The sequence below is a fragment of the Artemia franciscana genome, unplaced genomic scaffold (genome assembly GCF_032884065.1).
Source record: "Artemia franciscana unplaced genomic scaffold, ASM3288406v1 PGA_scaffold_39, whole genome shotgun sequence".
NCBI lineage: Eukaryota > Metazoa > Arthropoda > Branchiopoda > Anostraca > Artemiidae > Artemia > Artemia franciscana.
The window spans coordinates 734,033-761,793 of NW_027062677.1; the positions used below are offsets into that span (position 1 = coordinate 734,033).

General features: G+C 34.1%; 1 protein-coding gene across 2 annotated transcripts in view; it reads left to right on the plus strand.

Annotated features, from left to right (window-relative positions):
- The window catches only part of LOC136041822 (myc box-dependent-interacting protein 1-like), a 101,902-nt gene that overhangs the window by 61,092 nt on the left and 13,049 nt on the right, over positions 1 to 27,761 (plus strand). The window contains exons 5-9 of one of the 2 annotated variants that reach the window (XM_065726598.1): positions 1,112 to 1,242; positions 7,718 to 7,749; positions 12,282 to 12,485; positions 19,249 to 19,392; positions 27,531 to 27,673. In XM_065726598.1, coding sequence (XP_065582670.1) covers positions 1,112 to 1,242; positions 7,718 to 7,749; positions 12,282 to 12,485; positions 19,249 to 19,392; positions 27,531 to 27,673 — 654 coding nt within the window. The remainder of the gene's footprint in view (positions 1 to 1,111; positions 1,243 to 7,717; positions 7,750 to 12,281; positions 12,486 to 19,248; positions 19,393 to 27,530; positions 27,674 to 27,761) is intronic. The other variant, XM_065726599.1, reaches the window with a different exon arrangement.

The following is a 27,761-nucleotide window of genomic DNA, read 5'->3' on the forward strand; positions in this document are numbered from 1 at the left end:
AAAATGCCTTTGAATTTTTGTCAAATTTCAAACAGTTCTTGAGAATCCTAAGTAAAGGGCAAACCCGTTCCAATGGTAATCGTAAATCTGAAAGCCAATGGAAACAAAGTATGCCAAAAACAAAATCTAAAGTGTATTATGTTTTAAGTTTAAGCTAGGTTTAAGGTTGAAACTGTTGCCATAAATTGCATAATTTCTGTAAAAGAGGAGAAACACTTCTGGCCATGTATATACTTGGCCCAGAAATTCAAGAGTAACCTCAAAATTGGAGCCAAAATGCCACCATCATTGAAAGACGAAATAAGTTAAAAAAAATTTCTTGATTCAAACCATGGTTTATGTGTGGATCTTCGTTTTAGCATCTTGGGCAGCACGCTCACGAAAAGTTTTAAATTTTTGGTAAGTGTAATACCCATCCACCGCATCGAATCTACATGAGGGATAGAAAAAAGCTTAGAGGTGAAAATAAATCACTAAAATCCAAAAAAAAAAATATCACTAAAATCCTTATTCCTAAGTATAGGATAATCCTGCACCCAGAGTTTGAACTCAGCTGCAGCAACCCACCACAGGGTTTGGAATTTTGATTCCGGTGATGCTGTTATGAGGAAGTGTCTCCGCAACCATCCAAACATCAAAAAGTATCAAATTCTTGTATTTCAGGGTAGGATTTCCATAAGAAAATTATTTATTATACCCCTCTTCTCCCAAAAATCAAGAAGTTTCACATGATTTGTCACCCATCCTGTTTTCTTTGCTTTGCTTTTTTTTCTGAAGCTAATTCAATTTAGCTTGTTTATGGCTCGGAAACAATTATTAAAAAAGCTAAATTAAAAAAAAAAAAATCTGAAACAGGGTATTTGCAAAATAGAAAGAGGCAAACTTTGTAAAACTATACAAAATTACATGAAAAATGGAACAATTAGTTTGTATATTTAATAAGCATTTTATATATATAAAATGTATATTTAATTCACATTGTATTTAATTCAATGTGTAAATTTGTATTAATGTATAATTAAAATGTGTAAATAATTCTGGTATATATTTTTTTTCAGTTTTTATGGCTTTCTTGCTTTTTATTCAGAAGCTAATTCAAACCATATTTTAGGTCCATTCAGAATTGGAAACAATAATTGAAAAATTATCTAAAGAAAATCAGCGGACTGTTTCTACTACACGGCGAATTTCTGCCGCTAATGGCGCATCCCCGGTGACACCCGTTACTCCAAATTCGACCAGGTGAGATAATGAAAACTGGCAGGAAATTTTTGAGCGGGAGATTTAAATCGAAACCCAAGATTTAAATTTGAATATTTTTCATTCTTTAGTTTATTTTTACATTTTTAATGTCTTTTTACTTCTTACGGAGAGAGATGGTGGGGTTTGGTCCTTAACCATCCCGTCCCCCATCACTCAGCCAGTGGCCTTGTAAGACTAGGTTCCGGTAATTGAGACTTCATGCCTTCACACGCAAAAAATTGTTTAATTCATATATGCTACTAAATAAATTGTTGTATGTAAATAGATATATCACATAAACACAATTATAAAAATATGCAATATAGAAATTTATAATAAATAACATGATAATATTATTGTATAAATAAATACAGAAATAATTTTAATAGAGCACCAATTATGGCTGGAATGTTTGGTACTATCTCGAGTGTGGTATTTTAAGATGGTACCTATCTATTAATTTTATTCCACTTTTCAGAGAAGAAACCTCTTTGGTATTGTCATGGTGTCCACCCCATTTCAATTTTCCCTCATCCCAAGAATTCCACTCGCCAGCTTTATACCGACTTAAGTAGTCAGTTTTCATCCATTTTAGGTTGTGTATTCATGTTTGGTGCCATCTCGTGCGTGGTATTTTAAGATGGTATTTATTTATCAATTTTATTTTAGCTTTTACAGAAGAAACTTATTTGGTATTGTCATGGTTGCCACCCCACTCCAAGAATCCCACTCGCCAGCTTTAGACCGACTCAAGTAGGCAGTAGTCGTGTCTCGAAAGAGAGGACAGTCACCCACCCCTCGCCAGCCATCAGTGACAAGTGGCACTTCATCCTCGGAACCGTCACTTGCAAGAGAACTTCTTTTTGCCACCTCGAATCTCTCCTCGAGAGAAATCTGTTTTGCTACGGTCAGAACTTCATATGCCCGGGAGAGGATTGCCCTCTCCCAGGTATGATTTTGACACTTATTACTGGGTTCAATCCATACATCCTTCGCAGCATGTTCTATAGAATAACCTGCCTCGTGGTGAGATACTGAGTGGGATGTTCAGTGGATTGACGGCGACTGTGATTAGGAGTAGTATGCCTACAGCTGTCAGAACCATCACGTTTTCACCGGTGCCCTTTACGGATGAGATGTATGACACATTTCATCGATCAGATTAAATCATCTTTTTTGGACAGGACGTATTCCGCGCAAATGCCACCGTGCGACGACTTTTTCCGAAGTGGGTGGTTAATTATTGATAAGGCATTACAAACTTAAACAATGGCTATATTTGTTAAAAATGACAAGGTGAAAAATATGCTATTTTAGTGGATATTAGAGACAATAGCAACAGAGGGGGGGGGTAAATAAAAGTTTCCTTTTTATTATATTAGTTTGATTATAAGTAAAAAAATCAAGTGTCCAAAAAGCAGCAAATTATCCTACATATATGCTGCCCTATTAGCTATAGTAGTTTTTATACAATTTTTCTTATTTTTTACTATGCTGTCAATTGTGAGAGTTTAGTTAAGCTGTTGCCAAATAATAATGCATTTTGAGATAAATTAACTTTATTTGCTACTACTACTAACAACTCACTCCAGCACCAAGCTGTTGAGACCAACACAGCTGCTGACACTCCTCCTCTATCCCGATCTATTCAGAGCTTTCCTCTTTAGCCCTCTCAGGAAGTTCCAATTTCCTTTCTCTTTTTTTTTGTTGATGTTAATAAAAATAAGATATATTTTGCAAAAAAAAAATCAAATAAATATAATGCCCTAGTCCTATGGTCTGTAAAGTAGAAATATCAGGGTTGTAGGATAGAGTAAATAGCAAGGGTAAGAAAGCTGTATAATGTAATATTTACTAGTAAATATTATATTAATAAAATATATTTCTATAGATTAAATAAAATTATATATACTATTAAATATTATAATATCACACAAAGCCACATCGACGTCATTCATATATGAAAAAGTCAGGTTTCATATGCAGGTGCCTCAAAATCAATAATTCAATAAGGCGTATATTAAGGGAGTGCATTGTATTATTCTATGAAAATGAAAAGATGGCGTTAAGTACGGTATTGTTACTTTATAGATGATATCCTTTAGGCAACGCTTTAGCTAAAAAAAAAAAACATTTTTAGACTTAGAAGGGTGGTTATGGCTGTTTACTCTGAAAGTTCAATTGCACACGAACTGCCTTATCAGTCGTAAAAGATGACTTCAATATTTCTTATTTTGTATTTTGTAAATGGCATGGATAAAGAAAGTTATATATATATATATATATATATATATATATATATATATATATATATATATATATATATATATATATATATATATATATATATATATACATATTATGTCCTAGAGGCAGCCTACGTATTTAATGACATATATCACTTCGTTCATTCATGTTTGATAGAGTATGTTATTATATCATATTTCACTTGCTATTTCTGTCTCGGTTGGTTCTTAACTACAGCTGTTTGTTATGTCAGGTCCGAGAATTAAATATCATTTATATGGTCATTTTAGGTTTTTAGGTGTATATTTAAGTGATATATATATATATATATATATATATATATATATATATATATATATATATATATATATATATATATATATATATATATAATATTTATTATATATAAAATAGCTTCCAAATAACATTTGGAAGCTGTCTTTCTTTTACTGACATTATGGTCTTGTGAAATTATGCCATTATATTTTTATGCCCTTCGCTTAGAAGTCAGTCAGAATTACCAAAAAATAATCTTTATATAACTTCGTGAAGATGAAAACGTAATACTTATTATGTTATTTTCGGTTGCTATGGGCTAGACTTCTTTGTTTTCGAGAGTGCAGCGGATGCCACAGCTATGATTGTTAGGCCATAGATGTTGTTGATTGCGAAGAGCTAGTTTATCTAAATACGGTTTTAAGTGAGTTAATGGACTTCATTAAAGATGTCTTTGAGTAAAAAAGCATCTCTGAAAGTTAAAAAAAATATATACTTTATATGCTTATCGAAACATGAATATCAATAGTGCATAAACAAAAAAATTTTGTTTTTTTTAAAACAATTTTGTAAATCGGATAAACAAACTCTCCAACTTTGTTTTTCATTTCCGGCTTCATTAACTACACTGTAACAATGTGTGTAAACATTTTAGAAAAATATATTTGAACGTTTTTAATACCAACTTACGTTATTCTAATGCTAACTTTAAATAAAAAAAAAAATTCAAATGTATTACCTCAATTTTCAGAATTCAGTTTGATTTCTGAAATTTGATTTTTAGTTTAATTTATTATTATTTTTTTGGTTCAATTAACATAATTTTTAGCTGCTAATTAATTGAATTTTTGAATTTAATTAATTTCGAAAATTTTTAAATTTAAACAAATTTCAAAAAATAAAGTAAAACTAACGCTCTTACCGCTAGCTTTTCAGTTTGACATTCTGTCCCAATTTGGACAATTCGCATGCGGTGAGCAAATTGGTGAAAGGTGGGAAAGAACGTGGGAATGTTAAAGTGAAAGGTGGAAGCAGTGGTTGGGACACTGGAAGCCACGGTAGGAACTTCTTGGGAGGGTCTAAAGAGGGAAACTTCGAATAGATTGGAATGGAGGAGGAGTGTCCGCAGCTGTGTTGGCCTCAGGCAACTGGGTGCTGCAGTGAGTTATTAGTAGTAGTAGTAACAAGGACAGTTGTCATGTTTAACCTTGAAATGTGGGTGCTTCTAAGGGGGTTGAAACGTGGGTAAGAAAGATGTGCTAGATGCTTCTCAGAGGAACTGTTTCAGGATGGTTTATGACTCGTTTGAATTTAATATGTATTATATTATTTGACAATAATTATTATTGACAAACCAAATATTATTTGAAAACTTTCTTTATTTATGCCGTTTACAAAATACAAAATAAGGAATGCTGAAGTCGTCTTTTGCGACTGATAAGGCAGTTCGTGTGCAATTGGACTTTCAGAGTAAACAGCCATAACCACCTTTCTAAGTCTTTTTTTTTTTTTTTTTTTTTTTTTTTTTTTTTTAAGCTAAAGCGTTGCCTAAAGGATATCATCTATAAAGTAACAATAGGGTATTCAACGCTATCTTTTCATTTTCATAGAACAATGCAATGCACTCCCTTAATATACGCCTTATTGAATTAGGGATTTTGAGGCACCTGCATGTTTTCATACATGAATGGCTTTGTATGATATTATAATATTTAATAATGTATATAATTGTATTATTTAATTAATATAATATTTACTAGTATGTTTTATGAATATTTAAAGCAATAAGAAAGGTTAATGAAAGAGATATAATGAAAGAAAGATAAACATGACTAGGATAAATTAAACGATGAAGGAAAATTAGTGCTTTTTAAAGTTAGCTTTTTCAGTTCAGTTCAAAGTTAGTTTTTCGGTCGAAATCATTTCTGGTCATTTCAAGTTCATACCAGGTCATTCAGATTCACATCAGGTCATTCAGATTAATATCAGGTCATTCATTTCAGGTTGAATTATGAATTAAAAAGAAATAAATTGACACAAATTTGTAGTTCCATGAGAAAGAATAAAGAGTGAAACTTTATGTAGATTTGGGGTAGGGTGGCTGGAGAAGTGTGTACGGGCGTAATGACCCAAGCTGATTGATTTTTGGCCATCCACTCGGCCAGCCGTCATGGCCGAGTGGATTGGTGCGCTGGATCCAGGATCCATTGTCTAAGAGGACGCGGGTTCGAATCTCAGTGTACCCAATTCTTTAGTTTGGGACTGGGGTCAGTGGCGTGACTCTGTAAGCTTAGCCAGAGTCGACCCAGCTCTAAATGGGTACCTGGAGAAATTTGGGGAAGTTAAACAGAAAGGGTGTGCGAAAGCACAGGATGGCTGGCCCCCAACCCCCCATTACACTTCCTGGTTGAAGGGCCAAGAAACGGAGATCAGCACCGCCGGTAGAGACTGTAAAGTCTAATGCCGTATCCTTTACCTTTACCTTACCATCCACCTGAGGCCAAACGCGAATTGTGTAGTTACATGAGAAGGAATAAACAGTGAAACGTCGTACAGTTTTTTTTTGGGGGGGGGGGGGAAGAAGTTTGTACGGCTGGGATAACCCCACACAGATTGATACTATGATGAGTTGCTAGTATTGTGGGAGTAGTTCTCCAGGTGTACATTTCCCTTTTTTCTGCTCAAACATAAAAATGTACCTTGGGTGTAGATGTGTTCTTTTCAAGAAGTTCCTATTCGCATCTTTTGAATAGTAAGCTATGGTAGGTTATGAATTATTAATGTAATGTACTTTCTATGAAGTCTGATCCCTCTCGTGAGAATTTTTCTTCCCAGGCACGTAGATTTTTATTCTTTTTTGGGGGGGACTTTGAAAAATATCCCTTAAAAGGCCTGCTGTATGGAAAATGTAAAACATTATATAAAAATCGTAATTCTGGAAATTTCCGGGGGTGGACAGGTTTCTAACCCCCCCCCCCCCCCCTCCAGTAGCCCAGATGTTTAATTTAAGTTTTTTTTGTGTCCTTCAACTGGTAGGCTTTGCAAGGAGGATCGATTTATTTTGGGTTGTATTCCGTTATTTTTTTTAGGAAATTAAAGGTCGTTAGGTCGTCAAAAATTCGTTAAATTGGAATTCGTAACTGGAAATGTTAAGGTATAAACATGTTTTTAACGTGGGCTTAAAATTGGTTTAAATACATGTTTTACCAAATTTTCTAAAAACCTTACTCATATCTGGTAAAATACAATAGAAAATATTTTCTTCTATGAAAAAATAACTCATATATATATATATATATATATATATATATATATATATATATATATATATATATATATATATATATATATATATATATATATATATATATATAATTTTTTTGTTAAATATGAGCTAATCAAATATTATTAAATTATCAGGACATTGTGCGCTTTACATCTTGTGATGGAGACTATTAATTTTATTTCTCATGGAGTCTGTCGGGCTTTGAACCAAAGGTAATCTCTCTGCCAAACGGTATTGTCATGAGGACAGGTCAAACGGAAAATGTTATCTTTAATAAATTTAGAATTTTTTTCTCTACTTTGGTGAACTTTTAGTTGCTTTTTAGCCTCGAAGAGCCATGGTTCTTCATCCCAATGTGGGTCTCAATACATAAGGCTGTGTATTTAACCTTGTATATTCTGTTTTGGTTGCACCGTTCTCCCCCTTCTTAGGATATTTGACTGCTGAGTCTTAACTGGTGCACCACACAACAGAAGTTTTTTTTTATTTGTACAATAAGCAAGTAAATATATTACGATAATATACTCAAAATTGCATGTTTTGATATACTTTCCGCGTTATGGGAAGGGATTGGATCCCTTTATCAAGGCAGTGATGGCACTAGATTTAGTTGTTCTTCTTTTGTCTTTTTGCATCTCTGAACTTTCTTTCATTTCTTCTTTCTAGTTCTCCAATTGTTTCTACACCCGAAGCTAAAGGTAAGAATTTCTTCTCTTGTCCTTTACTATCACCTCAATTTCTAACACTTGCATTTTCTAATCCTCTTTCTGCTCTTTTTGAACATCTCATTCTTTCAACCTTACAAAACACTGAAAATAAATTACATGTCTCAACAAACCGCTATACTGTATCTACTATCTATATTTTTTATATTTCTTTCTTTGTTTGCGTGCTTTCATCAAAGTTCAGCGCTTCTCGTGGATCATCTAGGGACGTTCTTCTAAGGATTTTCCGTGGACCGTTCTTCTGTGGGCTATCTTAGAAACACGAGATCCAAGGGTTCTAGTGAACTCAGATTAAGGGAGCCCTACTCATATGCTTTCACAAAGTTTGCATGATTAATTCATACAACTTCAGGGTGCTCTGACCAAGATTTCCATTGGAGCCGTATTTGGGGGGGGGTGTATCTGTTATGACCCCCCCCCCCCCCTAAAATAGTGCTGGTTTTGTAGCTATAATTACTATTATGATTTAAGCTTATTTGATCTCGCTACGCTCATTTAATCAATAAGCTGGTTTATAGCTTGGTTTAACGGATTTCTGCTTTAAGCGCCAAACGTAACATATTTTCCAAGTAAATACTGCCTTTTCGAAGCCAGTTCGTTGTCGTTCTACCGTAAGTATCGGTTTTCGAGATCGAAGCCACATTATAGGTCATCATTCCCCCGTGAGCGGTCATAAAACGCCGGAAGAAAAGGCTGTGTCAGCCCAGTCCTAGCCGTTGAGTCCTAGCATTATCCAAGGACTATCCAGTCCTAGGACTATCCAGAATGCTAGGACTATCCAGTCCTAGCATTAGACTTATTTTTCATACTGGTGAAATTTACTGGTGAAATTTTGATATTGACAACCAAGATGTTCGAAATTGCTACAGAACTACAATAAATTTATGAAACGTGTTTAGTTTTCCCAAATTTTTTCCAAAAATATTTTTTGGAAGAAATTTTTTTTCCAAAGTTTTTCCAAAATTCGACCTTAAGACTTTTATTTTGCGTCCGAAAGCTACAGAAACCAGCCAATCTAGAACCAACACTATTTACAACAAGTTTTAGGCCCATTCACAATGATATTTTACTAATACTGAGATTTAACTGGCGCTAATTTCAGCCAATCAGATTTTTTATAGAATTTTTTGGATTAGCTTAAATTAGTGTTTGTTCAATTTCAGTGTTAGTGAAATCTTATTGTGTGTGTGTCTTAAGCGGGAAAAATTATATGCAGAAACTAATTCGGTAAATTTTACGTGTCTTAAGTTATACATTAGGCCTTTGCAATATTTTATATTTATCCTCCATGAGGTACCCAATGGTTTATCTTGTATCTAACACTAGCCAAAGGGAATTTCAACCTGTCTTTGTTACAATTGAATGTTTTGTGTGTGTATTTCTTTCATTGGTTTCTGAAGTGAAACAATAAATTTAATATTTTTACTTTGTGATACAAGTTAAGCAATAAAAGTGATACTTTTGGAACAAAATATTTAAACAAAATATTTAAATAAAAATAAATATGACAAAATAGGATAACTGGTCTTTCCAAGAAGATGCTCTGATAGGTAAGTCAACAACTAATCATTGGAAGTGTTAAATAATTTTAATAATAAACAAATTAATGTCTAGCTTAGAGTTTTTCTAGTCCATGATGCATTCGCTTCTTTCCAATTGCTATATGTTAACAAGATGTTGACATTAGCCAATATTTTATTCATCAAATCACTGCATTTTTAACCAGTTTTCTGCCAATTTATGACAGTGTTTTCCTTCTTCTACAACAATTGGGAAAGTTGCGATTTCTGAAACTCCATGGAGATGTATTTTTTCGTTCATTCTCTGCTGGTTTTTAACACACGTTCTTTATTTTTAAAATTTTTGGGTGCTTGTAAAAAGAAACAGAATCCAAAATTGAAGACCTTCTCCAATAAAAAGTGAATTCTCCTTTTTCCCTTTTTTTATGGCATATATAATTGCGTAATTATCCACTTCACCAATGTAAAGAACTAAATTTTATTTTTTCATGTTCTTGGTACTTATCAATATCAGATTCATTTCTTTTTTTAGAAAGTGTAACTTTCCCAATTGTCGTAGAAGAAGGAAAACACTATCATAAACTGGCAGAAAAATACATCTGATATTTAAAGTACCAAGAACATCAAAAAATAAGACTTAGTTCTTTACATTGATAAATAAAGAAAAGTAAAGAACCTGTCATAAAAATGAGCAGAGAATGAGCGAAAAAATACATCATGGAGTTTTAGAAAGTGTAAATTTCCCAATTGTTGCTCTTGGTACTTTAAATATCAGATGCATTTTTTTTTTTTTTTTTTTTTTTTTTTTTTTTTTTTTTTTTTTTTTTTTTTGAGAGAGAGAGAGAAAGATGGGTTTATTAATATAAATAACACAACAAAACAAGCAAATGGCCCGAAGCAAAGCATTTTGATCATCAAACTGAAGAAATCTTCTTATTATACTCTTCTTATAATTTTTTTTTTAAGTTCATCGAAAAAGTAAGGCCTTGGACCTAACACGTTCTCCTTGTGCAAAAATACAGTTTTTGGTGAGAACATTATCAAACTCCTCATAGCTCTCCTGCTTTTGGAATGATATCAGTAAACTTAAATCAGTATCAGTATCAATTTTTTTTTTTTTTTTTTTTTTTTTTTTTTTTTCAAATGGGTTACGAAAAAGCATAACAGTTAAATATCCATATAATACCGACAGAAAAAAGAAACATCACTACTTAACATCCAAAAGAAGTCCAGACACAAATTAGCGTATTTCAAAAGACCCAAAAGATACATGTCAACTATTCCTCGAAGCAAAAAAAATTCTCATTCTTGCCCCTTCCCACCCCTACTAAACAGCTAATTAACAATTATAAAATTAATGCATTTACAGGGGACTTGAATGAATTCCATACTCATACTCTACAACTCTCAAATCTCAAATCAAAATCTCTCTCAACATCTCACAAAGATATACTCACTTCAAAATCAATCAATCAATCCATCACTAGAACATAGATTAAAACAAATACATCACAAAGAAGCATGAAATTCTTTAAAAAAATGCATAGCATTCATTTTTGTTTACGTTTTTACAAGCCTGACAACAGTTCCAGGGGGAGGGGGGCAGTTACCCTCCCCCCTCTAATAAATTTTAGACAATCCTGACCCTTGACTATCCAGGTATGGACCCCTTTTGCCCCTTTATATTTATGCTGTCGATTCATTCCTGTATTCCAGGATCATTACAAAAAAAAAAAAAAAAAAAAAAACTAAAGACTCATCCGTCATCTTTCATATGAAAAAAAAAAAAATCAATCCATCACCAGAACATGGATTAAAACAAATGCATCGCAAAGAAGCACGGAATTCCTCAAGGAAATGTTTTACTTCTGCTGGAAGTCAGTTCTAGACTTGAGGGTTTATATACTGAATGTTTTGGGTAAAATTAGGCTTCGAATGTTTCTATACCGTCAAAAATATAATGTACGTTAAGTAATAATTCAGTTTATTAATTTGTCTGACTTGAATGCTGAGGTATACATTAAAACTTCATGAAAAGCTTCCTGGTGGATATCTGAATCTAGGGATTGAGGTTTCGGCTAGTTAAGGAGTGAAGCTTGGGTTCGACTCCCATCGACAGCAATTTTTCTAGCACATTTTCATTTTACTGATGTTCTAACCTAATTCCTTTTATAAGTTATTGACTAGTGACACTAAGGCTGATACATGGTGTTTGCCGTAAACTAGCCTAAGAACTAAGGCCTGGGCACGAGGCCTGTTTAATCCTCTATTTTCCAGCACCCGATCAATATTATTAATTGGATAAAATGTACCGAGTATATAAAAAATGCAGTATTACTTTGTCCCAAAACGTCAAAACAGACCCAATCATTGCTGTTTTTCTAAAAATTCAGCTGAATTACTTTGCCTCAAAACTGAATGCCAATTATTTTTTTCCAATGCATTTAATAGTCGAAGCAATAAGACGGATCTAGAGCAAAATCTTGGCGGAGGGGGGAATGTAAAAAGGGCGCCAATAATTTACCAAACTGACAAGTTTGTTTAAAAAAAAATTAGTGAAAAAAAAACACGGAATGACGGGGCCAGAAAAAAATCTTGGAGGAGGGAGTCCCCCGGCCTCCTTGATCTGCTAGTGAAAAGCTACTTGATACACCCCCGAGTGCTGACCACATAGATACTTTACTAATAATTGCAAAACAATGTCACTGTATTGCATTATTAACCGTTATACAACTACTTACATCAAGGCTTGCTTTCCTAGCCTAAAATTAATCAGATAGGAAGAAATAGTAGGATAATTTGCTCGTATAAATATGTGCAAATGAAAGTATTCACACAAATAAAAGGAAAGAAGAAAAAAAGAATTTAGATCTGATTTCAAAAAACGAAGACATTGGTATTAATTTCTTTGATTCTGGACAGCCGTAATGTATATTTTCTTACTTTTTGCTTATTTACTAACCAAACAACTTGCAACTAATTCAGAGGAGGTGCTGGCCGGCCACTATGAGGAAGATTTCCCTCCCCCACCGCATGACGATAGTATCGAGTTCATGTCGACCCCTTTCAAGCAATATGATGAGCCAGCCCCTCCTGTAATAAGAATGAATGAAGAAGTAATTAAAATTGATATAGCTGCTGATGATGTAGATTCTCTGCATGCGGGGGTAGAGAGTGCGCGCATCAAAGGTGATTGGCTTTCTCTCATTATTCTTCTTTTTAAATTGGAATGCTTGTAGCAAAGAAAGAAAAATCTCGAGAAAAAACAAAACAACAAGTCTATGGCCAGTAGAAAGACAAAAATGACGACGTATATTTCACCTCTAAAATTGATGACGTTTACAGCTAAAAAAAACAACAAATGATCTAAAATAATTTAGATTAAATAAAATTATTGTTAATAAAATGATAATACCATAAATTAAATACTAATAATTAAATAATCAAGTATTTAATTTAAATAATGTCAAAATAATTTGTTTAAAAGAGAAAAGGGAAAAGATGAAGTACTAAAATTAAAAATGAATGAAAACCGAAAGATCGAACTAATATATAAGCAAATTCTGAGAGAAAAGAGAGAAGGGATAAAATTAAAACTAAAACGAATGAAACTACAAAGATCAAATTAATATATATACAAATTCTAAGAGAAAAGGGATAAATCCAAAATAAAAAAAGAATGAAACTACAAAGATTAAATTATATATATATATATATATATATATATATATATATATATATATATATATATATATATATATATATATATATATATATATATATATATATATATATATATATATATATATATGTATACAAATTCTAAGAGAAAAGGGATAAAATCTAAAATAAAAAAGAATGAAAATGCAAAGATCAAACTGATATATATACAAATTCAAAGAGAAAAGGGATAAAATCAAAAATAAAAAGAATGAAACTGCAAAGATCAAACTAATATATATACAAATTCTTAGAGCAAAGGGATAAAATCTAAAATAAAAAAGAATGAAAATACAAAGATCGATATATAGAATGGCTATACAAAAGAAGATTTATATGCAAATTCTACTCCACGATGAATGCGGTGTAGACAATTTATAATTAGTGAGGTTTGTTTTTTCTTGAGATTTGTCTCTCTTTTTCTTGTTGTGGTAGTCCAATTCGGCTTTAAAGCTTTTAGTCTTATAGCTTTGGTGATGAATTCATTGACCTAATGAATAAATAATTTGTAACTGTTATGTAATTTATTGTTATTATAGAAAGTACTGACAGGGGGGTAGCCCTAGAATTTTTTAAGGGGGGCAAGAAGGGACCCATATCTGGATTGTCAAGGGACACGGGCTATATAATAATTTTTCTCCAAATTATTGGGGGACAACTGCCCTTTTGCCCTCCCCCCCCTCAGGAAAAAGACGCCCCTGGCACTTATTTTTTTCGTTAAAGAGGGTTTCTAGGTTGTTTGTAATTACAGGGCTTATAGTAACATTTATCATAAGACAAGGAGCAAAATAATCGTTCCTCTCTTAGATATTCTCACAATATCATGTTATGAAATTAATTTTTGGTTGCTCAAACTAGGTTTTTGAGTGGTAATGCGGGGTAGTAACTATTGACTGTATCCACAAATAAGCTTTATTTAAAGGCTTTCAAAACATGGGGCAAGAGGATTAATTTACTTTGTCATTAATTAAAGAAGTGTCTAATGTGTACAGATTTGCAGGGTTTTTTTTAAAAATCCTAATTTATGAAAAATCCTTTCTGTAATAATCTTTTCACACTAGTACCTACTAAAAATCGTTTGACTAAGTTTTTTTTTACCCCCCCCCCCTCTCTCTCTTTCTCTCTCTCTCTCTCTTTTTCTTCTCTAAATTCTTCCAGTTTGTAGGTCCGTGTAGACCGCTCTATTGAAAACCTCTCATTTCAATCCTAACAGCCTTAAATGTAATCTAATTCGATAACATTTGTGCCTATTTTATATATTTTTTTTCATTTTTTTTTTTTTTTTTTTTTTTTTTTTTTTTTTTTTTTTTTTTTTTGACCGCTTGTTAGATGTGACAATCAATGGTTATGCCTGTCTGTTTCTTGTTGTTTTATTTTCTGGTTGTCTTTCAGTTGTGCTAATGTTTTTTTGCTTTGTTAGTTGCTATGCTTTTCCTCCTTGCTTTATTAACAATAACTTTATTTGCTGAGGCCAGAACCTTGCTCTGTTTTAACACTTTTTTGCAGAAGGCTCCGCAGGGAGGGGCAAATCCCGGCTTACTCAGCAGCACCTTTTATCGCAATGTCCTTTTCTATCCTTTCCTGCTATTGACGGCGGTAATTCAAATGGCAATGTGACTTTCTGTGAAATTATTGTTTACAGCCCGTCCCCCTAAAACTGAGCGAGTTCTATCGTCAATTGGATTCATCTGTTTTCCTATATCTTGCTTATTCTCAAGATATTGATATTCAAGTTGTTGAATATCTCTTTTATCTTTTCAAGTTGTTGAATTATCTCTCTCTCTCTCTTTTCTTACTTGCACACGTCCGTCTGGTAGAAGTTAAAATAAAATCGACCATGCCTTCTAAAATCTTCTGACTAAAAACTAGGAATTTTGAACCACGTGACGTTCCTTTAATACTAAGATGAATAACGCTATTAACGTTATTGCACAAAAATAAGGATCTTTATTATTATTGTTTGCTAATTAGAGCAAGCCACTGCACTAATTAAGACGGGCTTTAAAAAATTTTTCTTATGCAAACTATCGGTCCTTAATGATAGTCAAACAATTTCGAAACATATTTCCAGTTCTCTGCTTTGATGCATAATGTATTTTGTGTAACATACAGCCCCCTGAGTTACAGCCTTCGTGATTTTCCTGCACAGATAAGTTATATACATAAAAAGCCTAAACAATGAAGAGTTTTTCTTCTCAAGTTAAAGTTCAGTGTTCAATTTAGTTCAAGTTCAGTGGTTCCAATTTAGAGGGGGCTATGCCCTTCTGTATTTGTGTCCCCCTCCTAGATTTCAATCTTTTAGTGCGTTTTTTGTTGAAAAATAACCTTTTTGTTATTTTTATTTTCAAGAAAAATCCTTCTGCCTTGATTTGAAATGTGTGCACCCCTCCTCTCAAAAGATCATCGTGAAATTGTTACTAAAAAATAGAACTCTGACACGGGCACAAGAATTATTTTCAAATGGGTTGGAGGGGGCTGAGGAAACAAAAAACGAGTCAATTATTTGAAAAGTATTCAAAATTACAGAAAATGGTAAAAAATAAGGGACTAAAGGGGGATTCAAAGCCCCCTTTACCTTACGCTTGTGAAGGTGGTGTTAATTTATAAAAAAAAATTAATTGATTTTAATTTTTAATTTCTTTTAATTGAGTTAGTTTGATATAAGTTTATTTCACGATTAATATGACAGATTAGCTAAGAAACTCAAATATTTAGGTATTTGTTCCTGAGCCGCTTCAGGGGTATCGTTGGAGGGGGGTCAAGTGGGTAGTAGTCCCCCCAATAATTTACAAAATATAATGCAACTCATGCCCCTTGACTATCTGGATATGTACCCCTGTTGCTCTCAATAAGAATGCTGGAGATTCGCCTCTGAGTAGCTACATGAAGATGTAGCATATTTTAAATAAAATTTTTGTTTATCTAGATAATTGGTAATTTGTAAAGCGCATAATATGACTTTACATTTGTCGTCGAGAGGCAGCTAACAATCCATGGTGTGTTTGTAAAATTGTCTTTATTGGTATAAGTTTCTGGGTGGTATCATCAGATGGTAGCCCAGTGGCGGTTCTGACCTCTTTTGTGCCCGAGGCAAAATCTTGATTAGTGCCCTCCTCTTTGTCTCCCAAAAGTTTTCAGGGGAAATCTTGACAAAATTTTCCTTTATTAACGAAATTTTCACTTATCAACAAATTTTTCATTTATTTAAATCTGACTTTTCTTATTTTATATGAGAAAAGATATAGGAAAAAATTAAATTTTTGGTTTCAATTTTCAAATTTTGGTTTCCTTACTTTGTCAACTACGTCCTCTGCTTTATTTTAAAACAAGTAATTTTAATAATTTATAAATGATTATAAATGTTAGATTATTTATTTGAAATTTGCGCCCCTGAAATTTCTATGCCCTGAGCAAATGCTCCCTCTGTCCCCCCCCCCTAAAACCGCCTCATTGGTAGACCTTAATTTTAAAAAATGAGGCCTAATTAGTCTGATTAACTGGTCATTTCTGAGGTAAATGTCATGGCTTCAAATTTGTCACCGAGAGGTGGTTAGCAATATGTGGTTTGCTTGTAAAGTGGGTCCAAGAGTACCGATAACTTATAAAGAGTGGAAACTGGCGCTAGTATCGACAAAAAACATCAATACCATCTAGCGTTTGGCATCTTTAGACATTTTTTAAAGATTTAAATCCATTTTTATGTCAGAAACTTAGATTAGATACTTGTTACTACCCTAATTTTACCAATTATATTAAATAAATTAATTATTCTTGTTAATGCACTGAAGTAAAGAACCACCAAACGCTAAATAGCATTCACGTGTTTGTCGACAGTAATGCCAGTTTCCATTCGTATAAGTTACCCATACTCTTTGAAATGGGTCTTTTCGGGTAAAAGTTAAGAATTTGCCGTTTCGTAAGAAGAAAAACTTAATTTTTTTAAAAGAGGATTTGATGCCTTAAACATCATTGTGTAAACCTCACTGTCGGCTTACTGTCTCAAAGGCAAAGGGTCCATTAGCAAATTCTCCCATGGCACTAGTTATCATTGAAAATTATTGGGAATCTGTGCTTTGACTATGAAATTCGATTGAAAAGACAATGAAGTTGTGTCAGCAAAGTTTTCAATCAAAGCTGGTTGCACTACAGGAAACTCAAAGAACTGCTAAATTGATTATCTGGTATTTCTATTAAAGTGATTTTTGGCATTTATCTAGGAGGAATGCTAGAATATTTTGAGGACTAGTCTTTCCTGAATTAAAAGAAAATTCTGCTCCATTTAATTGAAAACAAAATTATTATTTTCTAATGATAAAAAATTCACTGAAACTGAATATCTCCATCTCCGTCACAAAACAAGAGAAGTTAAATGTTTCTTCTAAAATTTTTGGGCAAGTAGGCATTGGCTTCTAGATTTTTGGCGTTTATTTGGATCGCTTATCTAAGATCTACAGGTTATGGCACCCCCCCCCCCAATCGGTTCTTAATAGTTTGGCCACACAAAATGAAAAAGTTTATAATGGAAAGATAGGCTTATTTGCTTGGTATTGAATTCCTTTGAAGCTTAGCTCGATCTATCAAAATAGGAGAAAGGGGAGAATTATATGAAAATAAGTGGATATTTGAAGTATGCTTGCAGAATTAGCTTTTGTTTGTGAAAGTTGTGAGTTTTTCAGTTTTATATGAAGGAAGGCTTGAATTTTCTCTCTTTTCAGATTAAATGTCAGAATGAAATTAGCCTATTTATTCTTGCCTAAGCTAGAGAAAAATAGAAAAATTTGTAAAATAATTTATGATTTGAAAACTTTTTCCCCTTATTATTGGCTCAAAATTGCACACAGAAGAACCAATCATGCGGAATCTGATTATTTCTTCTTTTTACTGGCTTAATGTTTCATACAGAAACCAATTAGGCTTCAAAAAGGTGGGATTGTTGGTTTTTAAAGCATATGCCTAAGAATTGACGCGCTTCGTTCATAATTAAATAAAAGTCAAATTGAATATAAGTCAAAGATGTAAGCCAATGACACTGAGGGGATTCGATATCTTAAAGGATCACCCTATTTCGTCCGTTATAAGCTTTTTTTTTGTTTATACGGCCAAACTATTTAGAATTAATTGGTCTGTCTTGCCACAATTTGTTGAAATGAATAAGAGATCCTAATAAACAACAGAAAACTGAAAAACGACATCTACTGTCGCGAAAATCTTAGAAAAAACGTTTAACTCCTCCCTTTTTGCGCCAGATAGAGGGATCTTTAGATTTAATGAAGCTTACATCATTAGAAAGTGTCACATTTTTTCTCGATTAAACGGAACAGTTTTTAAAGTTCAGCAAAGAATAGGATTTAAAATATTCTAGCATACCTGCTTGCAGGAGTGACGTTTGGGAAGAGGGCAGTTGCCCTCCCCCAAATAATCTGGAGAAAAAATTGTTATATAGCCTTTGTCCCTTCACTGTCCGGGCATAGACCAATGTTGCCTTCCCCCAATAAAAATACTGGGGCTACGCCTCTGCTTGCTTGGGAAACATTAAACAGTAGATTAAAGGAAGCATAAACTGAGTAGTTTATAGCTTTGGAAGTTCAGTGTTGGGCTTCCTGCCTTAATTGAAAATCTAGCCGACACATGATGCATAATATTTACGCTCTATGTACATTGTTTAGACAGCGCTTTGCTTAACATTTAGTAAGAGATTTTATGTTTAATTTAAATGTTTACTAAAATTGCTTTGGGAGTTCATCGTGGTGCTAGGAACATCCGCTAATAGGCCCTTTGTCTTTGAGACGGTCAGCCAACACTGAGATTTGTAAAATAATTTTAAAGGTATCAAATCTCCCTAAAGCTTGTTTTTTACTACGGATTTTGTTGGTATGAAATATCTCCTTTTTCTTTGATTGAACTTTAGTATGTACATTGAGAATGACTGCTCTTTATAAATGTTGGCTTTGTAATGGAATGAAATATATCAGGATTTTAAATTCATACTTTTTTACTACAAAAAAAAGAAGAACACCTTCTGTCAATAGAACTTGGTCAATACAAGGCGGTAATTTTAACTTTTTTTGCGAAGTGCTTGGTGCGCAACTTGCGTTAGTAGGCAACGCTGTTTGGAATCTATGCTGTTTGTATTTAATAAAATGTCCCAATTGTATATAACTTATCTGTGCTTTCCACTTTGGCAGTCGCTCTGAATTCTTATGCAACTTTGCTAAAAAATAGTTCATCTCAGGTCGTTCTCTTCGCGAAGAATTTGAAACTCCAAAAGAGTATGAACCGGTTGAAGTAGGTGCTCAAGTAACAAATGGAGGAGGAAGCCCCTCCCTCGCAACTCCTGCTGCCAAAAGAAATGATGAACTCTATGACATTCCCGTTGGTGAGTTATCTGATTTACTTGCGGTGATCTGTGTAGTTGTCTGAGAAGTATACAAGGACGAACTTATTACGTTGAGAACATTTGTTAATCCAAGTATAAATGAATTCACCGTAAAATTGATGACCTGTAACATGGAGACGTGTTTAGAACTTGACATTTCGTCTATAAGAAAATTGCACAAAACTTAACAATAATCATTTTAAAGTCTCAAACTAGCAAATACATCCAATCTTTTAGTGTAGTAGAAAGTTGTGTCATGCGAAAAATCCCCCCGCGGAAAGTCCCCTCCTCCGGACAATTCCCCCATGCGCAACCTTGAGCAGCCACAGAGAAAAAGGACCAGATATCAAAAACAGTTTTAGAACAGGGGTTGGTTGATTTCCAATCGCTTTCGACCTATAAAGAAGGGCTAGAACTCTCAATTTTTGATCGAACGAGCATCCTCCATAGGGGCAGCCCTTCTCTTATACCGAATAAATTTCGCTAATTTTGGGTTTAATGTTACTCTTTAATTTCATAATAACAGTGTAGACCAGAAATATTCCAAGAGATCAAGAGGGATTAAAAATCAATTTCTACCTCCATTCCCTCCCGCCCCTTCCTTGGAATTAATTCTCTATTTACCTGAAGGCTGAATGAGATTTAGAATGTTTTGGCATTGTAGTGTACCCTTTGAGGATCTTCCCCCTCCCTAACAACGAAATAATCAGAGAACTTAGTGTAGAGGTCCAAAGCTCTGATCTATACATGTTTGGTGTATCTTTAGCCAACGAATGATCACGGATTTGTGATTACTTTCCAGATATCAAAAAGGACCAGACATCAAAAACAGTTCTAGGACAGAAGGGCTGGTTGGTTTTCCAATCACTTTTGATTTAAAAAAAAAAGGACTAGAACTCTCAATTTACGATCGAATGAGCATCCTAAGAACTTTCGCCTTCATAGTCTAAACCTTATCGTGAGATCTAGGATCAAACATGCCCTCTCATCGTAATAAAAAACCTTATATGTTGACAATGAGTAACTTGCATAACTTACCCTTGCACTGGGGGCTGCGTGAGGGGGGGAGTTAAAAGTCAAGATATCTTAATGAAAATCCTACCATCAGATTCGGCGTACCAGAGAACCCTATTGTAGACGTTTCAAGCTCCCATCTTGAAAAATGTGCAGTTCTGCATTTTTTGCCAAAAGAAAGATCATGAATGAGTTTTTCCAGAGGTGATCATATGAAACCAGTGGCCCTAGAATATCGGGATAGGACTCATTTGAATGGAGATTAAAAGTTCTAATTCCCTTTTTAAGTGACCAAAAATATTGGAGGGGAAAGAGCCCCCTCCCATGCCCATTTTTCGTCAATCTCGTTTGATCAAAATTTGAAATAGGCCATATCGTTCAGCATAGTTGAAAGGTCCAATTACTATGCCTTCGTACATAACATGACCCGCACAGCCATGTTCGCGTGTAAATTTCATAACAAATTTCACGAAGCAATGAAATGTGTTCATTGTTTACGTGTTGTATTTGTTATTGGGAAGTAGGTATAGATTTTTTGGGTGAGGAGGAGTAAATTTTCCAATGAGAGTAAAGTTTCCAGGGGGGGTAAACTTTTTAGGGGAAATTTTACACTGGGAGAATTTTTCATAATTCCTGTACGAAATTATTTTCATTTGTGTAACTTTCTCTTGGCCAACTCCATTTTACATGTGGATATACTAATGGTAATTATTCGGAGTAAATTTACACCTAGATTGAATTGTCTATAGGATCCTTCCGATTAGGAGGAGCCGGATTTCCTGACATTATTTCAAAAAACGATCAGAAATTAAATAAACAAACAAGTTTTTTTTTTACTGAAAGTAAGGAGCAACATTAAAATTTAAAACGAACAAAAATTATTACTCATACCAAGGGCGTTGTCCTATCCTCAATACCACGCTGTTTATGCTAAAGTTTGACTTTTTGTCCCAATTCTTTAATAACGGCTCCTGAGACACAAGGGTTCGTTAATTAGAACAACAAGAAGCTTTTCTTAAACTACTAAAAAGCTTTAGCGTGGATAGTAGGGTTTTGAGGGGGGACAATCCCTTAATTATTTAATGAATTTTAAGAAAAGCACCGATTTCCAATCGAATGACCCCTCTCCAAAGTTTATATGACCCCCTTTCCCATAAAAATCTTATATCTTAACAATGGGCAGCTTGCATAGCTTACAGTCCTTGCCCCAGGGGCTGGAAGGGCGGTTGTGAAACCGAAGGCATGGTTATTTGACCTTTGACTATTTTGAACAGAATGGCTATCTCTAAATTTTGATCGGATGCGTTTGGGGGAAAATGGTGCGTGTGGTAGCTCTTCAATCACTTTTGTCTCTTAAAGTACCAAAATAAAATCTTAGAAACTCGTCAAAATTTCGTGCATACGCACTTTTGTTTCTTTCTTACGATTTGGACAAAAATTTCGAGAAGGAGTTGACTTTCCCCAGTATTCCAAGGTCAGGACTGAAATTCCAATATGCCTTTAAAAGAATCTCAAGGGTTGGCAGCTTGACTGAAAGAATTCGATAAATTAAGTGGTCCAACCCATATGTGCACTGAAATACCCGCTGTGGCGGTAATTCTCTGTACCCTGGCTTTCACTTTGCTTGATAATAAGGGCACAAAAAACAAATAATTAGACGCTGTTGGATGAAGTCATTGCCAGATGAATTCCATTCATGCAAAGATGCGAAGTTTCAAAGCCACAGAATTTAATTCTTGTTGCATGAAGCCTCTTGCTAGTATTGATAGAACAACAATAATATATGTATATTAGACTAAGTTCATGGAGAAGAAATTGACAACTTATTAATTAATGAAATTAATTAATAAGTTTTATTAAATAATAATGAAATTATATTTTAATTAATTTTAATTAATTAATAATGTTGCTTGGGAAACATTTTAATTGTTAGTTGCTTGGGAAACATTTTAATTAATATTTTAATTAATTAATAATGAAATTATTTATAATTAATGAAACAGTGTGGTAGATTCACTGATTTGGGGGTACTTTTGTCTTCATTTAAGTAGTATCCCAAAGTTAATTACTGTGTAAGTTATTGTAGAATTATAGCTGTACCTATTGTCTAATACTGCGGACTTCGTGCCCACTATGCCTAAAATAGCATATATTCATTTTCTTCTTTTTCTTTTACAACTAAAGATTTGTTTACGTATCAGAAGATCTGCTGACACTTAGCTCTAGGTCAGTTGTATCCAGGGTTGCCGCCCTTTGTGATTTATTTCTATTTTTAGTGATTTTTCATACTGCCTAAAAAAAAATTACTTAATCAGGACATAAACCACTAGCTATTGAAGAAAACCACTGAATCAACCAAAAATCACTTGGATCTAGTGATTTTATTTTCATCGGGTGACGACCCGGGTTGTAACAGATGTCTGGTAGTAGAAGTATATCCATAAAATACGATGAAGGGACATTTTTTTTTTTTTTTTTTTTTTTTTTTTTTTTTTTTTTACGAAAATACGCCAAAGGTTCTAACTTTTAAGGACACGCTCGTTGATATGAAGGATTGGTTGCGTAGCTGTTTGAAAAATAAAATCCCAATTGAGCCGATGAAAGGTCCCAAACCTGGCGAAAAGGTCCCAATTTGTCCCATCTGAGAGCTAAATTTATGGGTGCTATCCGTCCCTGAAAGTAAAAACTACTTTTTTTCGTATTAGCGAAAAAAAAATTATGGTGTAGCCCTTTTTCGATAAAAGCTGAATTATTATCAAGTAACTGAAATTCAAAAAAGAATTACAGTTCAGAAACTTCCTATGCCGGCAACGGAGAAGTTTTACTTTGAATTAACCCTCCTTTCCCTTGTCTTTCCCTTTCCCTTTTCTCCTCCTTCTCTCCACCGCATCGTGTGTATCAATCATGATATGAATGTAAATAAGTTTCAGTTTAAGATTGGTTCTAGTTTGTAATTAACCAACCAGTACTGTTTTTTCCATTCCTTCACTGAAAATACCCAAAAAAGGGGTTTTCAAAATATAGAGCCAGGGGAGGCAAAATATCCTAGAAAAGGTGGGGTAATTGATCAAACAGTTCGTGGTAACGAACTGTAGTAAGGAGCGACCCGGCTCAATAGTAAAAGAAACTAAAAAACGGAATTTTGATCCTAAAAGATACATCAAAAGAATCGAATTTCCATGCTGATTTTAAATATATAAGTTTTGTAAGTTTAAATATATCAACTTTAGTCTTTGTCATCAAAAGTTACGAGCCTGAGAAAATTTGCCTCATTTTGGAAAATAGGGGGAAACACTCCCTAAAAGTCATAGAATCTTAACAAAATCACACCATCGCATTCGGCGTATCAAGAACCCTATAGCAAAAAGCTCCTATCTATAAAGATGTGGAATTTCGTTTTTTTGCCAGACGAAAATCACGGGTGCGTTTTTATTTGGTTTTTTTCCAGGGGTCATCGTATCGACCAAATGGTCCTAGAATGTCGCAAGAGGGCTCATTCTAATGGAAATGGAAAGTTCTATTGCCCTTTGTAAGTGACCAAAAAAATTGGAGGGCACCTAGACCCCCTGCCACGCTCATTTATTTCCCAAAGTCAACGGATCAAAATTTTGAGATAGCCATTTTGTTCCGCATAGTCGAAAACCATAATAACTATGTCTTTGGGGATGACTTTACCCCCACAATTCCCAAGGAAGGGGCTGCAAGTTACAAACTTTGACCAGTGTTTACATACAGTAATAGTTATTGTACAGACGTTTTCAGGGGGATTTTTTTGGTTTGTGGGTGGGGTTGAGGGGAGGGGGCCATGATTTAGTGCAAAGAGCGAGGTATTAACGAGGTTACAAAACCCCTCGTATACATAAAAAAATATAAGAATATAAAAGTTTGTTACGTAAGTTAATTCTTAAGTTACGTATATTTTTTACTAATAAAAACGTTCGTTAAAATTAAAAGTTCTTGTTGCCTTTTAAGTAACCAAAAAATTGGAGAGCAACTATGCCTCCTTCCCCACCCCTTATTTCTCAAAATCGCCTGTTCAGAACTAAGAGAAAGCCATTTAGCCAAAAAAAAAGAATTAATATTCAAATTTCATTTTAATAATTTATGTGCGGAGAGCCGAAATCAAACATACATTAATTGCCAGACGACAAATCACGGGTGCGTGTTTATTTTATTTTTTATTTTTTTCCAGGGGTCATCGTATCAACCAAGTGGTCCTAGAATGTCGCAAGAGGTCTCATTCTAACGGAAATGGAAAGTTCTATTGCCCTTTTTAAGTGACCAAAAAAATTGGAGGGCACCTAGGCCCCCTCTCACGCTCATTTTTTCTGAAAAATTCCGAATACGACCTTGCCCATAGGATTCACGGACTTTGAAAAAAAAAAGAATTAAATTAAAAGTCACAGGATTTCAAAATCTAAATGGTAAAATCACTTTGGGTACAAATCACTGCTTTAGATTTGTCGCAAAATCGCATGTTTCACAGGGATCATAATACTGAAACAGCAAATCGTGGCTATAAGTATTTCCCGGGTCAGAAAACTGATTCAGGAGCAAAATAAGTGGTTGCAAGTGAGCCCGAATTTACTTTTTATGAAAAACTGGGCCGCAAATCTAGGAAACTCATGAAACCAACATGCACTTTATCTTTGATGGGGTATTGCATAAAAACCCGATTTGGGTGCATCTTGATTTGATGTGTTTCCCCTGTTTCTTGATAACACCAATTAATTATATGTTAGCACCTCATCCCTAAATTAGCGCATTAATACAATTTCTTAATGTAGCATTAATGTATTGTTGACACGCTGTTCGTCGAATTATTGCACAGTGCAATATGATGGAGGGATCTACCCCTCTCAAGACTGATTAGGGATGTCTTTCAGAATCTAATTTTTATGAATTATGTGCTAGCACCTCATCCCTAAAATAGCCTACACTATAACATTAGTGTAGGGTAGACACCTTAATACAATATAGTAATAACAATTATTCCTGACGCCTCTCAATACAAAATTTCCATATAACTGACACCTTATGAAAAGAAAAATGTTATGGCAGGGCGAAGAGCGGATCGACTGCGGCACGATTGCCATTTAAAGTCGTCATACGTTGAAAATCTCGAGATATGGTATTTTTATGTTTAGGCTATTGGAGGAGACTTCCAGTGATTTTATCTTTTCGACTGGGAATAGCAGTTGGTTCCAGATCCTGATGACTCGGGGAATGAACGAATGATTTTAAGAATTAGATCGTGCAATCTTCATTTTGACAGGCTCCAATTGCAGACTGTGCAATCTTGTGTTGCTATGGGTAGTTATTTGAACAAGCTTGTCTTTTACGTTCCAAAATTCTCGTGAACTATCCTGAAGAGGATTTTTAGGTCAAATATAGTTCTTCTTGTCTCAAGTTTATGGAGAATGAGCCTTCTTGGAGCTTCGTCATACGGAAGGTTTCTGAATCCTTGAAGTCCTTTTACGAAGCGTTTCTGGACTCGTTCTATTCTGTCAATATCCTTTTTGAGATATGACGACCAGATGACAGTGGCGTATTCAAGCTGTGGCCTGACGTAGCTTGTGTATGCTGGGATCTTTGAGTGAATGTCAAGGTATCGTAGGGATTGAGTGAGTAGCCAGAGAGTATTTGATGCTTTACGCATAACCAGGCCGATATGCTTTTCTGGTTTCAGGTCCAAGCTCAGAATTACACCTAGGTCCTTATCGCAGGTAGATTTTGTCAGGTCGATACCTTTCATTTTATATAAGTACTTCGGATTTTGGCGGCCAAGATGGACGACAGAGCATTTTGCTATATTTGGTTAAAGTTGCCATTTTTCTATCTTCTCCGTCAGGGCGTCCAAGTATGTAACATTAATGTAGTGTAGACACCTTAATATAATATAGGCTCTGAACATAAATTTGGGCACGAAATTCGTCCAATTATTGCAGAGTGCAATATGATGGAGAAACTTATTCCTCCAAGACTGATTAGGGATGTCTTTCAGAATCTAATTATCTTTAATTATATTTTAGCACCTCATCCCTAAAATACCTCATATATACCATTTTTTAATGTAACATTAATGTAGTGTAGACACCTTAATATAATATAGGCTCTGAACATAAATGTGGGCACGAAATTCGTCCAATTATTGCAGAGTGCAATATGATGGAGGAATTTATTCCTCCCAATACTGATTAGGGATGTCTTTTAGAATCTAAATATCTTTGATTGTATATTAGTACCTCATTCCTAAAATAGCTTGTAAATACAGTTTCTTTTTCTTATATGTTGAATAAGCGACAGATTTTAGCTATCTAGTTCTTACTGCACTAATAATACAAAGACAATGCTTAATTTTTTATTAGCTGATGTTTTAGAACACAAATAATAATAAATAATTGTTTACCATTCCTCATAATTAGGTTCAAACATAAGCGAGTACTGCATTTTGCCTGGAATGTGAATTTTGCCTGAAAATGAATTCAACTTTGCCTTGCTTTCTCTGTTCTATAGAATTTAATTTAGGTTTTGGCTCTTTTTTTGATGCATGGCAATCTTTGATGCGGTATCAATAAAGGAAGCAGTTTTTTTACTATTAAAAAGTTTTTTTTAATCTGTTATTTCTCATATTCATATTCCACTACCTATTATTTTACTCTTCTAAGCACGATCACCTCCTTTAAACAGAGTGTCTCCTAAGTAACCATACTTGACTGTCGAACTTTGAGTTGCTTATCTAACTGTCATTTCAGATTTACCATCCACTTGTGTTTATCCTCTTTTTTAAACTAGTATATGCATTAATTTATGAAAGGGAATTTTTCGCAAAATTTGAGAGAAAAGATGCTATTTAAAAACGGGATCAATTTAATCTGGTTGGACATATTATGTAAAGAAAGAACAAGGAAATACAGAAAAAGGGGAGAAAGGCGGGGGTGTTAAAAACCAAAGATAAATTTAGAAACGTGTTGATTGCGGTTAGAACGGATGCATGTCCGCCTTCGCTGTCAAGTAATATTCTGATTTTTTTTAAATGTGGTTGCTCTTTACTGTCGGCGTTTTGCAAGTGTTTTCTTTTTCAATTCGGTGCCTTTTATACGTAACAATATGGTATTTTGAAGGTGCAACAACCGAGGATTTGCCGCCAGGTGTTTTGTATCGAGTTCGTGCTGCGTATAAATACGATCCGGAAGATGAGGATGAATTGCAACTCGAGATTGGTGACATCGTACGTGTGATCGAATATGAAGATCCTGAAGAACAGGTTCGCTTCTTTTAAGACATCATCATCATGTCTCTCTCTCTTTCCCTCTCTCTCTTTTTTTCTCTCTCTCTCTCTCTCTCTCTCTCTC